The sequence below is a fragment of the Morus notabilis genome, unplaced genomic scaffold (assembly GCF_000414095.1).
Source record: "Morus notabilis unplaced genomic scaffold, ASM41409v2 Scaffold336, whole genome shotgun sequence".
Lineage (NCBI taxonomy): Eukaryota > Viridiplantae > Streptophyta > Magnoliopsida > Rosales > Moraceae > Morus > Morus notabilis.
Genome location: NW_010367552.1, coordinates 674,713 through 690,260, shown reverse-complemented (window position 1 = coordinate 690,260; position 15,548 = coordinate 674,713). Strand labels below are relative to the sequence as shown.

The 15,548-nt window shown below is 36.1% G+C and overlaps 2 protein-coding genes and 1 non-coding gene across 3 annotated transcripts; all 3 read left to right on the top strand.

Annotated features, from left to right (window-relative positions):
- Positions 1–899: 899 nt before the first annotated feature.
- Positions 900–6,047, top strand: LOC21404548 (DNA replication licensing factor MCM3). The gene is made up of 16 exons (XM_024175167.1): positions 900–1,073; positions 1,147–1,244; positions 1,498–1,706; positions 2,098–2,228; positions 2,310–2,548; positions 2,645–2,881; positions 3,046–3,200; positions 3,269–3,477; positions 3,590–3,755; positions 3,830–4,032; positions 4,269–4,328; positions 4,419–4,508; positions 4,666–4,847; positions 5,268–5,336; positions 5,433–5,574; positions 5,730–6,047. The coding sequence occupies exons 1-16, from the start codon at positions 1,008–1,010 to the stop codon at positions 5,787–5,789; spliced, it is 2,316 nt and encodes a 771-aa protein (XP_024030935.1). The 5' UTR covers positions 900–1,007; the 3' UTR covers positions 5,790–6,047.
- A 2,240-nt stretch (positions 6,048–8,287) lies between these two features.
- Positions 8,288–10,893, top strand: LOC112094405 (uncharacterized protein At2g34460, chloroplastic). Its single transcript, XM_024175170.1, has 5 exons — positions 8,288–8,548; positions 8,736–8,951; positions 9,068–9,187; positions 10,082–10,354; positions 10,448–10,893. The coding sequence occupies exons 1-5, from the start codon at positions 8,399–8,401 to the stop codon at positions 10,610–10,612; spliced, it is 924 nt and encodes a 307-aa protein (XP_024030938.1). The 5' UTR covers positions 8,288–8,398; the 3' UTR covers positions 10,613–10,893.
- A 4,230-nt stretch (positions 10,894–15,123) lies between these two features.
- TRNAR-ACG lies at positions 15,124–15,196 on the top strand. Its single transcript has one exon. It is a non-coding gene; the product is annotated as a tRNA-Arg (tRNA).
- The last annotated feature ends 352 nt before the right edge of the window (positions 15,197–15,548 follow it).

Sequence of the window (15,548 nt, the reverse complement as noted above, 5' to 3'; positions counted from 1 at the left end):
TATAGTGTATTATTAATATAATTAGGTTATATTATATTATAATAATATAATTAAATATTATGTATATTATAGTTATATTATTATTATCTATTATATTGTATTACATGTTATGATTACATAATATATAATACGTTATTAATATAATATGATATAATATATTATTATATTATATGTTATATTATAGTATAATATAATATAGTTGTAATTTTTAATTATAATACAATTGAAATGTTATTATTTCTTATATAATAATATAATATATTTTATAATATTATAATTAGACTAACCATTTTAATATTTTATTATGTTCTATATCATAATTATATAATATATTATATAATAATTTTATCATATTATATTATATTTTTCACAATATATTAATTATATTGATATACAAAATATTAGTGTTATATATATCACTTAAGGGTAACTTTACCTACATGAAAATATCCATGTTTCATTTCATAATATTCCTAAAATTACAACTAAATAAATAAATAAATTTTTTTTTACCATCTATTTAATTACTATTTTCATTCTATTGCTATTCTCTTCACTGTAATACCAAACGCACCATAAATATTTTTGACATAAAAAAATAAGACGTAGGTAAACACAAGTGGTAAACGGGCCGAGTAGCCCTTTATGTGTGCAATCCGGCCCGCTACAGTGGAGGGCCAGGAGCGGACCGCGAGTGTGGAGGGTCGTCCCCGTAGTCGCCGAGTCTAAGAATTCTGTCAGCCCAACCCACGTGCTCTATTGACAAAAAGAAAAACCCACTTGTCAACATATAATTGGCCAGTAGGGAGAGTGAGGTGCCCCTGTACATTTCCCGCAGAGCGTCAACCTCTCTCATTTCCCCGCCAAAAATCACAATCTTAGAGTTAGGGCCAGCGAAAAAAGAGTCGCTCCCGATTTCTCAAGGCAGAGACTGAGAGCTTCCCTTCCCTTTCTCTCTCTACCCATCTCTCTCTCTCTCTCTCTCTCTCTGCGATTGAGAAGGCGAAATGGACATCAGCGAAGAAGTTAGGGCTGCTCACAAGCGTGAGCTCATGGCCTTCCTCGAAGATGGCGTATGTCTTCTATCTTCTCTTCCTCTTTACTCTCTCTCTCTCTTAATTTTGGTAAAAAATGGTGATGGTGCAGCTTTACATGGACGAGATCAAGGCCATGATCAACCACAAGCGCCGCCGCCTCATTGTCAACATTTCCGATCTCCATGCTTTTGGCGACTTCGGTCCCAGGTATATAATTCAACTTCGCTGTTTGGTTCCCGCGAAAAAAAGAAGCACTGTTGAATGGGTTTTTGACCTTCAATTTCTGAAGATTCGTGAAGATCCACGTCTTATAACGTGAAATTGATTGTATTTGACTTCAATTTAGGGAATCTTTGGTCGTCCGAACTAATTAAAATCTCTCTTTTACGTTTAAGTAAGGAGAAATTGAAGTTTATGTTTTTGACAAATTTTTTCCGGTTTCTTCTTTTCAACAACACAGGATTCTTAGGAATCCAAGTGAGTACATGCAAGCGTTCTGCGATGCCGCCACGGAAGTAGCTAACAAAATCGACGGAAAGTATTTGAAGCAAGGGGAGCAGGTTCTCGTAGGATTTGAAGGCCCTTTTGTTTCTCGCCGTGTCACTCCAAGGGAACTGCTCTCTGAGTTCATAGGCTCCATGGTCTGCGTCGAGGGCATTATTACCAAATGTACTTTCTTCCACTTCAACTTCACATGTGTCTTTCGTAGTTGAAAGTTTTAACTTTCTTTTTGTTAGCGAATTCCTTATCATTTATCTAAAGTGTTTGTTAACTTGTAATACAGTATCTTGTAGTTGATAACTCCCAAAACTCATGATCTTGGATGCATCTATTATCGTAATACTAGAAGAGGATAGTAGAGACGTAAGATACAAGAGTGACATTTTGTTCCATAATTTAGCGTCTTTGATAAATTCAGCTCTTAACCCTCCTTGATTACACTTTCAATGACGCATTTTAGTTATTGGAGATGTTCCCTAACTACCACTAACTCTCTGCAGGTTTTCTCCAGTAACTCTCAGTATGCACATAACTAATTTTCTAGCTATCTCCTTTGTAGGTTCTCTCGTAAGACCAAAAGTTGTTAAAAGTGTCCACTTCTGTCCTACAACCGGAAACTTCACCACTCGCGAATACCGTGACATTACTTCCAATATGGGTTTGCCCACAGGAACTGTTTATCCTACCAGGGTAATCTCAGGCCTCTTTTCTTTCATAACTTGTTTATTATTCTCAGAGGAGTCTTTTCTCTAAAAGAAAGTACTTGCTCAGGATGACAATGGCAACTTACTGGTGACTGAGTTTGGATTGTGCAAGTACAAGGACCATCAAACCTTGTCAATGCAAGAAGTTCCGGAAAATTCTGCTCCTGGTCAGCTGCCACGAACCGTGGATGTCATAGTTGAAGATGACCTGGTTGATTCATGCAAACCGGGAGACCGACTGGCCATTGTTGGGATATACAAAGCGCTTCCTGGTCAAAGCAAGGGCAGTGTGAATGGAGTGTTCAGGTAAGTTTCTATCACGTGGAATGGAAGAGCTACATTTTATTCTTACAATGACATTTTCATTTTATAAATTCCTAACTAAGTGAACTTGTTATGTAGGACTGTTCTCATAGCTAACAATGTTTCTCTGCTCAACAAAGAGGCAAATGCACCAATCTACAGCCCTGAAGACTTAAAGAACATCAAGAAAATTGCTGAGAGAGAAGATACATTTGATCTACTGGGTAATTCACTTGCACCATCTATATATGGGCATTCATGGATAAAGAAAGCAGTGATACTATTAATGCTTGGTGGAGTTGAAAAGAACTTAAAGAATGGCACCCACTTGCGAGGGTGAGTTAAACTCCTAATCTTTATTTTATTATTATTATTATTTATTTATATTTTTTTTAACGTTTGACAATGTCATATCCTCTATTATTTTTTCCTTAGTTGTGTTTTTTAGCCACACCTAAGCAAGTGAATTCTTGAGTAACTCACGATCCTGTTTCTTTTAGTGACATTAACATGATGATGGTTGGTGATCCTTCTGTTGCCAAGTCTCAACTTTTGAGGGCAATTATTAACATTGCTCCATTGGCAATATCAACCACTGGTCGTGGTTCTTCTGGTGTTGGTTTGACAGCTGCTGTTACTACAGATCAAGAAACAGGTAATTTACTTAACTTTACTTTTACAGTTTACATTATGATATTTGTCTTAATGTCTCTTTGTATTCAGGAGATAGAAGGCTTGAAGCCGGTGCAATGGTTATTGCTGATCGTGGTGTTGTTTGCATTGATGAATTTGATAAGATGAATGATCAAGATCGTGTTGCTATCCACGAGGTTATGGAGCAGCAAACTGTAACTATTGCTAAAGCTGGTATCCATGCATCACTCAATGCTCGATGCAGCGTGGTGGCTGCTGCAAATCCTATATACGGAACTGTAAGTAGACCTTCCAACCTAGAAGCCCACATGCATGCACGAGACTTGATGCTTTGAATTCCCCTATTTTGTTTTTTATTTATTTATGCTTTTGTGTCTAATCGATGTACAGTACGACCGATCATTGACTCCGACAAAAAATATTGGACTTCCAGACTCTTTACTTTCTCGTTTTGATTTACTGTTTATCGTACTGGATCAAATGGATGCTGATATTGACCGCCACATTTCGGAGCATGTTTTACGTATGCATCGGTTTCGTTCCACAATTGATGGAGGTAATTTGACCAGTATTTTCTTGCTTAAAAGTGAGTGGTCCTTGAACAATACTAAGCCAAGCGTGAAACTGCAGGTGAAGCAACCCTTAATGGGAGTTCAAGATACGGGAGAGAAGATGAAGCTGATAATGAATCATCCGTGTTTGTGAAATATAACCGAATGCTCCATGGAAAGAAAACAGATAGGGGTCGAAAGCGTGATACGCTCACTATTAAGTTCCTCAAAAAGTATATTCATTATGCAAAGCACAGAATTCAGCCTGAACTTACTGATGAGGTCCTGATGCAATAGTACTCCTACATTTGTATGACAGTCTAATTATCCAGTGTTTTGACTTATCATGTTATTGCATCTGCAACATATTTTGCATTATGGCATTGCCAATTAACCTTTTTTTTGGCTTTTCCTTTGACAGTAAAGAGCCTTGTATGATAGTCCTGTAACTTGATTACTTAGTTGCAGATTGTTTAGTGCCGCCATTGCAGGGCTAATATAACAATCTTTGACTGCAGGCATCTGAACACATTGCAACGGCATATGCAGAACTTAGAAACGCTAGTTCAAATACAAAGGTAGTGTTAATTAGCATCTGGAGAATATATGCGCCATAATGTACAGTGTTTCTTCTTCCGTTTAGCTAATATGATGCTTGCATTCTGTAGACTGGAGGTACACTTCCTTTTACTGCCAGAACCTTAGAAACCATTATTCGTCTCTCAACTGCTCATGCCAAATTAAAGTTAAGCAGGAAGGTAATAAGTTGTTCACCTTTTAGTGATTCAATAAAATTTTTCCTTTCCTTCAGAAAATTCAGATTATATTTGTTCATCAGTTCAGCATGGTATCATTTTGTTATCGCTTGTCTTTACACTTAGTGGTGGTTAATAAATAATAATCTACTTTTAACAGGTTTCAAAGTCTGATGTCGAAGAGGCATTGAAAGTTCTAAATTTTGCAATATATCACAAAGAACTGACTGAGATGGATGAGCGTGAGCAAGAAAGGGAGAGAGAATTGGAGAGCAAACGCAGGGCCGAGGGTCGTTCAGATGAAAATGGTAGACCCGCCACTGGTACAGCTGATATAGGCGGGGAAGTAATGAGGTTAAGGGGTTAGGTTATATCACTTTTACGGGTGTCTTCTTGGTGCTTTCATTCCGATAGAAAAAAGTGTGTGTGAAAAAAAAAAGGGGTCCCCCCGCCACTGGTACAGCTGATATAGGCGGGTAAGTAATGAGTTTAAGGGATTAGGTTATATCACTTTTACGGGTGTCTTCTTGGTGCTTTCATTCCGATCAGAAAAAAGTTTGGGCTCCGCAGTATTCTTTCTTCCCCGCCAACATACAAGTATTATTTCTCTATTATCTTTCTATAAGATAAATGGCGAGGATGTATCACTTGATTGCATCTTTTACAAGACTCTAGGACATATTTTTTTGACTTTTTTATTTCCTGTTATTAGTGGCCATAACATTCTGCTGATCTTTTCCTTGTGACTTTTTCTCTGCCTAGTTCAACAACTGATCCCATGGAAGTCGATGACCCTCCAGCGCAATCTGCTGCTGATCTTTCTCATGAGAGGTCTATAGGCGAAGAACTTGTTTCTTTTTCCCTTATCTAAAAATTTATTCGTCGCTACTATAGCTTTTGACACTGTTTCTGTGCTTCGTCTTGCAGAATAGAAGCATTCAATTCTTTATTTGGCCAGCATATGCTGAACAACCGATTGGATATCATATCCATTCAGGATGTAGAGGAGGCTGTCAACTCCAAGGCTGATGTCCCCTTCTCAAGGGCAGAGATAACATTCCTATTAGAGGTATAGTTCCCCTATTTAAATAATTGCTTTTGTTATCTTGTATGTTTTGTTCTAGTGTCTGATACTCTAGACGTTACAAATGGCAGTTTGTTTATTTTTCTTGTCTTTGCTATATATAAAAGATGGGCAATGACATGCATTTGATCATTTTCCAGAAACTGCAAGATGCTAACAGAGTGATGGTAGTTGACGGAACGGTGCATATGATATCTTGAGGTATCTATAAGAAGACCATTTTCAATGGCTAAACCCGGTTGGCTATAGTTGTATGTATCGCCAAACTGTTCTCCGCTATGCATACATGGCTGAGATGACCGGTTGTCAGGGAGAGCATAATTTGGTGGCATAACTGATGATTATGGAGGAGAAACATTTATTTAGTTCTGGATAAGCTCGGTGTGGACATTAAACCTTAGGACTTGTAACTGGAAGCATAGTTGCAATATTTAACCTTTGTGTCCTTCCAACTGCCAGTCAATGGACGTGTTGTCTTTCTTTTATTTATTATTTATTATTTTTATTTTTACAGTCTATTCCACACAAGTAGCCATGCTCCTTTGTGCCCAGTTCATAAAAGTCAAGGCATGCTGAATGTTAGACTTGGAGTATTTTTTTTGCATCATTGTGGAAAGGGTTTGCTTCAGACCTGGTGGATCAAATATGTTGAGGGAAAAAAAAAGAAAAAAGAAAAAAGAAAAAAGAAAAAAGAAAATAGAAAATAGAAAACAGAAAGTAAAGATAATGATAACTGATGCCAGACTAAGAGCTTGGCATATTCAATCTCAACGATTTTAAACAAAATGGTGATGGAAGGTTTACTTTTACAAATCTTTCAAATTTTCGATTTGATCTGATCCGATCCGTTCTTTCTTATAGCTATTTACTCCATCCACACTTCTTGAACACTTTTAAGAAAATCCATCGTTTTATGCGTGCATACGTGTGTTGCCTTGTACTTAATTGTCCTCCATCACTGCTGCGTATGAGTCGTCTTAGGGTCCGTTTAGTTCGCTGTTTAATTCACTGATTCGAGTTTTTAATTCGAGTTGAGATGTGATTTTATGTGAGAGCTTTTTACTGTAGCAAAAAAGTTAGATGTGATTGTTTGTGAGAGCTTTTTACTGTAGCAAAACTCGAATTCTAAACTCGAATCAGCGAAATGAACAGGGCCTTAATTAGTTACATTTGTCGTTCTAGTGCCACAGTTCCTTTTTAAGAGATTGTCTATATGGAGTTCGAAGCATGTATATAAGGTGAAGACGCTCAAGAATTACCTGCCAAACTTAGTGGTGATGAAGCCACCACTGTTGGCCGGACTTTTTCCTTTCACAATCCTGTTAAAGGAAAGGTTAATGAACTCTTGCTCTTCCTCAAGCATATGCATACTTCACAGTTCACACACCTACGTAGTTGGGTGATCAATTTACTAAACTCGTAAAGTTAAGGGGTTATTTGTATACTTTTTTTTTTTTAAATTAATCTTATAAATGGTTTTTGAGATGTACTCTCATCTAATTTTGAATAATGACTTTTAAAATATTTCACAATTAATTTATGAGTGTTTACTTTATTTCAATTTTATTCCTTTTGTTATTAAAGGGTTAAATATTTAACGGATTTTGTGTGAATTAAGGAGTAAAATCATAAGGACTATATGTAGAGAATAACTTATATTATTTTTCTTATTTGGTCCTTAAAATTTAGATGTTTCTAATTTTAGTTATTAAATTTCACATATTTTGTCAAATATTTAACACTTAGGCCTCATTCGCTTCACGAATTCGACTTTTCAATTCGAACTGAGATGTGTCATTTTCTGAGAGTTTTTAATTGTAACAGAAAAAGTTAGATGTAACATTTTTTAAGAGTTTTTAACTGTAAAAACTTAGAACTGAAAACTCGAATCGGTGAAATGAACAAGGCATTAGTTAACAAAATGACCGATACTAAAATGGAGTAAAACCTTAAAGACTGACTGTAAAACTTTTTAAAAATCAGAGACTGAATTAGGATTGTGTAAATCTCACAGACTATTTATGAGATTAAGGGTCTATTTATCAAATATTTAAACCCAATTCAATAATTTCTCACTAATAGTTTTTTTTATAAAATTCTTGCTAATGAATCAGAATCACTAATTTAAAAGCGTAAAACAAAAATGTTCCTGACTTTTTTTTTTTTAATGGAACATTTGGGTGTTGTTTGGTATACGGATTTTGAATTCGGAACTATGATTCTGGTTCAGAACCAATGTTTGTTTATAAAAAGTAAAAAGTAATTCTAATTTGACACTAAGAATCATTGTTTGGTTAGGATGATTCTGATTTAAGATTTGAACCAAAATGTTACGTAATCATAAATCACTCTTAATTTTAAAACCACCCCATTTGGTTTTGGGTGGTTCAAATCCATAATTCTAATTCTACTTTAAAACTATAATTTAAATTTAAAATTATGAATTATGATTTTGATATCAAAATTATGGGCCCGTTCAGTTCGCTGATTCGAGTTTTTAATTCGAGTTGAGATGTGATTTTATGTAAGAGCTTTTTATTGTAGTAAAAAAGTTAGATGTGATTATTTTTGAGAACTTTTTACTATAGCAAAACTCAAATTCTAAACTCGAATCGGTGAAATGAACGGAGACGACTATTAGAATTAATCTGATTTGAACTCTCGATTCTTTAGAAGCAACTTGAAAGTCCGAGACCTTACAGCTACGTGGCCGAGAAAGAACAAACGAAATCCAAAGGAGGCCGAGCTGGTTGGCGGGTAAGAGTGAATAGTCGTATAAAAGATATTTTCCCATTTGAGAGTGAGAGCAATGGCCACTCGTTTACCTCTCTTTCTCTGCAACTTTCGCTTCCAACCCCAAACCAAAAGCAAAACCCATCTCCAACACTTAACCCATCCTCTTATTCTCACGACATTTCCCACAACACCCACCTCCTTTTCTGTCCTCTCTTCCACAAAGGTATGTAACCAAACTCACCTCCATCCACACACACAAACACAATGCAGTTCCCACTTTTTTGGAACTGGGTTGTCCACAAACTGTTTTGAAAATTTCAATTTTTTTGATAAGAATTAAGAACTCACATCAATTTGACAATCTGGGTTGAAGTCATTTTCTTGAATTGGCATGTTCATCTATGGTTTAGATGGAAGGAAACGAAATAATAACAGAGGAAACGAGTGAGAAATCAGAGGCCAATCTCAATGGAAAGAAGAAAATCTTTGTGGCCGGTGCTACAGGAAGTACAGGCAAAAGAATTGTTGAGCAATTGTTGGCCAAAGGTTTTTCGGTTAAAGCCGGTGTTCGGGACTTGGACAAGGCCAAGACAGCGTTTTCCAAGGCCAACCCGGATCTTCAAATTGTGAGTTTTCTTCAATTCTGTAAGTTTACATGCTTTTAAAGAAGTATAGAGAAATCCAATTTTCATCTGGGTTTTGCGATACTCTTTTTTTTTTTTTTTTTTTTTTTTTTTTTAAGGTGAAAGCGGATGTCACTGAGGGTTCTGCTAAACTGGCTGAAGCTATAGGCGATAATTCTGAGGCTGTCATTTGTGCCACCGGGTTTAGGCCAGGCTGGGATTTGTTTGCTCCTTGGAAGGTTAGGTGCTTTTTCATTCATGTAACTGATATTGATATTGTGTTTTGGATTAAAGCCCTCATCCTTTGCAAACGAGAGCAATGATATGAAAGAAAATTAGGCTATGAAAGATCTGCATGCTAACGCCGCGTCGGGACAACAATTAGGCTCCACACGCTTAACAGATTTTGTATTTTCCAGTTTTATCTTCATTATTTTAGGCCCTTTTGTTGGAATACTATACCTGCATTGATACATATATTTTGTTTTGAAATGATATATTTGTTTATGTAAATCAAATCCACTCTTCAGAGTGCAACCATCCAACTTTACTGGGATCAAACAAACTAATGATTTCTTTTGGAGTTAATGTCTTTAAAGCATGATGCTCAGAATTTACCTTTGTAAAGAAAGCAAAAAAAATATCCTTGAATTTTTGCTAAATATATAAGAGAAAAATCCAGATGTAAAGAGATATCTTAAGCACATAACCTTGGAATTAATCAAAATCACTGCGGCTTTTTGTTAGGATCCTGGTTGAGTCCCACATTGTTATAGTATGGGCTTAGCGTGTGGGTTTATAACTACTTGGGCACCCTCTCCCTACAACCTAGCTTTTGGGGATGAGTTCTACCCAAGGATTGTTACACTTTTCTTGCTACATGTCCCCCAAACGTAAAAATTTATAAGGCACTTATTCTTAAACCAAACGCATCAGTGCAAGTATTGGTATGTGGTACCAGGTGAATTTCTTTCTCGTGCCATAAGTATTAAAGTATTTAGTGTTCGGATATAGAACATCCATTATTGTATTTCTTATGCAGTTTCGTGCCAGTTAGTTTCTTGATTTTTCTAAGACAAAGTTATTCGAATGTTAGGACTTAGACAATTTTTTTCTTCGATTGTCCAAAACAGGTGGATAATTTTGGCACAGTCAACCTTGTTGAAGCGTGTCGTAAACAAAGTGTAAACAGATTTATTCTCATCAGTTCTATTTTAGTTAATGGAGCTGCAATGGGACAGATACTCAATCCAGCTTACATATTTCTTAACGTTTTCGGACTTACCTTAGTAGCCAAGCTTCAGGCAGAGCAATATATCAGGAAGTCTGGAATAAACTATACAATAATAAGGCCAGGCGGGTTGAGAAATGAGCCTCCAACAGGAAATGTTGTGATGGAGCCAGAGGTGACATCATTTGTTCATATGAAATTTTATCAATTTTTTTAGGCCATTACGTACTAAAACCTTTAGTTCCATGTTTTATGTTCTCTTCTGCAGGACACTCTTTATGAAGGCACCATATCGAGGGATCAGGTAGCAGAAGTAGCCGTTGAGGCATTAGAGCATCCTGAATCACACTACAAAGTTGTGGAAATTGTTGCACGCGCTAACGCTCCAAAGCGTTCTTACCAAGATCTTTTTGGTTCCATAAAGCAACGGTAACCATCACATTTGAATTCAAAACACTTTTCAGGTGGACAGATTTTCCAAGTTTCTAGTTGCTTTTAGTGGCAGACATGTTATCGCGTGTGGTCCTCTTGGTATGATTATTTCTGTTGCCTGTTGGCATGATAATATTATACTTTTTTTTTTTATGGTTCCGTGTAGACGTAATATTACAGGGTAAGCTACTATTTCCACAGTTTTCCCATAGCATGTACGATAATAGTCATGAAATTCTGTGCAAACGAATATACTAATTTTGTTATGCTAATTTGACTTTGAGTCCTTAATTCACCTGACTGAAATAAAGAAATCATTTTCAAAATTTGATACTCAGAAAGACAAATCAGTTATTGCACATCACCCAAGCAAGGCTTCAGTGGAATGGCTCTAGCCTGTCTTGACTATCTTTTGCTTCCACTTTGGATCGATCTTTTATTTAATTGATTCTCTACTGTTGCTTTGAAAGCGTTCACATTCTTTGGGTAGCAGGGCACTCAAGGTCACTCAAGCTGCCATATTTTAGTCGGTTTTGCGAGTAGTTTAAATTCTATTTCTCTAGGATAATGGTGGTAGGATAGCAAGAGGAATAATAACAGATACGAGAAGTATCCCCTTGATTTTGTTAGTGTTCACCTATATCTTATATCTTAGTTCTTTATTCTATGCTAGTTTAAATATATCTGCGATTTTTCAAGAAAGCCGATGATATCTGAACATGTTGAGGTTGCCACATAGCTTCTCATGTTGTTAGTATGATGTATCTGTTCTTTCTATTTACTCTCTCTACGTTCTTGTTGCGAATGATGCCCTTGATTTTACAACTCAGAAACTCAAAACTCATCAGAAAAGAAAAATAGAGCAAAACAAAAATAAAGGCATGGTACCCTTGTTTAAGATTCAATGATTTGAATTGACAAGGGATGTCACATAAAAGTCATTGTAGAGACTCATCAAGTGAACAAAAACAATAAACAATGAAACAATTAAAGTTCAGACTTTAGAAGAACCAAGCAATCAAAGAAACTGTGGCCGCAAGTGCAGCTGGAACACCGAGAGCTTCTGCAGCGCTTTGCATTGGAGCCGGCGGAATTGCTCCAACGTCTTCAACTCCAACTGTGGCTCCGAAAGTAGAAAAAGCGAGAACAACCACAAGGTAGATGGTGAAAGCCACGGCTAATTTGCAGCTCTCCATGACTCAAACTCTGAGGTACTAACAAAAGGGGAAATGCTTTGATGGGCAATTCGTGGAAGTGGATTTTGTATTTGTGAGGAGAAATGAGACTGCATAAGAATGCTTATATAGGAAGAGCTTGTGGAAATAGCAAGAATCTGCCAGCTATATTATGTTGGTTAAACAGCAAGCAGAATCATTTGAAGGATAGTGGGCTTTGGTTTAAATTTTAAGTTCACTTAAACTAAAATCTGTACCAGCCTTGGCAAACTGTGTAACGGCACCAGCAATCAAGTAGTATAATGACACTTAACCTCTCTCTCTTTTTTTTTTTCCTTTCCTTTTTTAAGTCTAATATGACACTTAACATAGGACTTGGTAATGAGAATGCTTGTGCTTTTGGCATCTTATGATCAAAATATAAGTACCTACTAAGCCTAATCATGACAAAAGGCTAAGCTCTTTTAAGGTATGGGGGCCATGTTACTGTATCTTGGTTGAAGATTGTCAACAATATTATAAGGCTTTTTCTCTACTAGGCTTTTGTCTTTATTCTCGTCTTGAAAATGTCCACATATATTTTCCAGCATCCAAATCAAAAGAAGGCCTAGTTTGGCAGTGATTCGAAGTAGCCTAAACTTAGAGCCTGTTTGGTTGGAGGATTCGTTCTCTAATTTAAATTATAGTTCATGGTTTGCTATAGTATTTTTTGTCATAAAAAATACACGTAAATCGAAAATGATTTTAATCTCATGGTTCTAATCCATGAATCAATTTTTGGTTTGCTATAGTATTTTTTGTCATAAAAAATACACGTAAATCGAAAATAATTTTAATCTCATGGTTCTAATCCATGAATCAATTTCATGGTTCTAATCCATTAATGATGCTAACGTTACCATATATATGCTTAAATTTTACACCAAATGTAGATATATTTTAAATTTTGGCATTTAATTGTTATTAAATAGTGTATTCAGTTTCTCATTTGATCATTATGATATTGTCATTTTCAAATTATCTTATTTAGTAAAAAATAAAATAAAATATTAAATTTGTTATAAATTGTCATTTTCACAGTTCTTAGTATGAAAAATAGCACTGACCGTCATTTTCATCATTTTTAGTACCAAATATAGCATTAATACTTGGGTGGGTGATGTTCTAATAAATTCTAACTTTCAAATAACTACATGTTTTTGTTTTTCTTTCCATATTGAAAATTAACCTCTGCCAAATTTTACATCAACGAGACCTTTCCGTTGGAGTGTTTTCTTACTTAAATAACAAATTTTCACCTTCAAATAGTGGAAAATGGATTTTTTTTTTTTTTTTTGGGTATTACTCGGTGGAAAATGGATTTTAACCCATGAAGCATGAGACCAAAAATCCGATAAGTTGTATATGTTTACAGTATAGTGCGTGTAAAGAAAAAGTTTGTAGGCTTGTAGCATACACGTATCACTTTACCCCCCTTTTTAAGTTTTAACCAAAAAAAAATACCCAAAATAAAAACCCATTCTATCGTACTTTCTCTCGAAAAATAAGAATCAGAGACGTTTTTCCCAAGTAGGACAAACATCAACAAAATGAGTGATCCCAAAGGCTGCCGGCCAAGAATCTCACCGCCGACAACCAAACCTCGACTGCGGGAGATCGAAGTCCTCATAATCTCCGCCGAAGGCCTCAAGAACGTGAAGCACGCGACCAAGATGAGGACCCACGCGCAGGTCTACGTCGAGAAGGACCGCCACGTGGCGACCACCCACTTGGACGAGAAAGGCGGGACCAACCCCACGTGGAAAGACATCGTCAAGGTCAAGTTCCGGGAGGATCCGCGGGAGAGTGACGTCATAGCGGCGCTGAACGTGGACATCTACGCGCGTGGGCGCGTGAGGGAGAAGCCCGTGGGGAGCGCTCGGGTGCTCCTCTGTGACGTCCTCAAGGGTGGGGACGCGGCCGACCCGGCGGAGAACCCGGTTCAGGTGTGGCGGCGGTCGGGGCGGCCGCAGGGGCTGCTCAACCTGTGGGTCCCACCGACAGGGAGGTTTTTGATAAGAAGGGTGTCTTTGTCGTTTAGTGTGAAAGAGACGGCGGAGGAGACCGTGGTGATTGGTGGCGGCGCCGGAGAGGAGGTGGTCATGGTAAAGACTGATCAAGAGTAGCAAGGAATAGTCCAGAATATGATTTAGATAGAGTGGCCATGTGAGGTTTTAGCGGTGGTTTTTACTTTTTTTACATGCAGTATTGCATGTTAGCCACGTACGTAGTTTTTGCAGTGTAAAAAAGCGTTTTGTTTTTGTTTTGTTTTGTTTTTTTGTTGGGCTAAGTGTACTAAGCGTTGAGAGGTAGCTGTGAATTTTGTGCACTTGGTTTTAGAAATATTGTTCATACTTTTGTGCAGTGGAATAACATGCGTTTAATTTATTTTTATTTTTATTTTTTATTTTTTTTTCCAACAAGTATATGTACGTAGATGTATCATGTATAGGAGAATTACGAAATATATAAACAGAAAGTTAGCAGTACTAGTGTTAAAAGTTATCTGCGGCGAAAGAGGTAGGGTTGTTCTTTTGAAGTGTAACTTGAGTGTAATTTAAGTGTAATTTTTAAATTGAATTTAAGTTAGGACTTGAGTTGAAGTTGTAACTTAAATAAAGTTGAATAAAGTTGAATAAAGTTAGAACTTAAAAAAACGTGAATTTAAATAAAGTTGTAACTTGAGTTTAAACTTTTTTTAAATTTTATTGTAAAAGAACAACCGAAAAGAATTCACTCACCTGTACTTCTGTGCGAAGAAGATGAAGAAGAAACAAAAGTTGGTAGAAAAAATTTCGAATGAGTGAACGAGAAGATATATAAAATAATGAACTATATATCGAAAAGAGACATGATGGTGATCAAAGAAATGAAACTAATTGCTTACTAATTAGGAAATTCTCCTTTTATCATTTCGGGCTGAAAATTAGAGGAGAGTTTTTGTGCACAAAAGATCAGTCAACCCAAAAAAAAAAAAAAAAAGATGAAAAATAGGGTTAAATTAAAAGGGAACGTGAAAGCAAATTAAAAAGATTATATGCAGCCTTATAATTTGAGAAGGAGGAACGTGGAACAGAATTATTTGTATATATATGCGTTTTTTTCCCCTCAATTTCATAAATGAGATGAAAAGAAAAAAAAAAACTTCTGTTCAAGGCCGAAGCTCTATAGTCAACTCCCTTTCAAATGAAACAACAACGAAGAAAAGGCATTTCCTAAGAAAAAAGAAAAGAAAAGAGAGAAGAAATGTAATTATAGCTCATTATTAGTTTATTTCTTTCTCTCAACTAACACATGTGACTCCGTGGCCCAATGGATAAGGCGCTGGTCTACGGAACCAGAGATTCTGGGTTCGATCCCCAGCGGAGTCGTTTATAACATTTTTCTAATTTCTTTATATAATTGCACGGCATAAATAAGTTAACTCATCTCTTTTTTATTATATGCAAATTACATGGTTGCTCCTTAAAGTATAGATTTTTTCACAAAATGCTTTTGAAATTTAAAATTTAATTTTTTCTCCCTCAAACATTAGTAATTCTTCTAAATTTTTCCCTTTATTAAATTCTTCATGGAAAATACGGTGTAAAATGAAAAAATTAACAAAAGAACTCCTTAGGTAAAATGAAAAAATTAACAAAAGAACTCCCCAACAGAGTCGTTTATAACATTTTTCTAATTTCTTTATATAATTGCACGACATAAATAAGTTCACTCATCTCT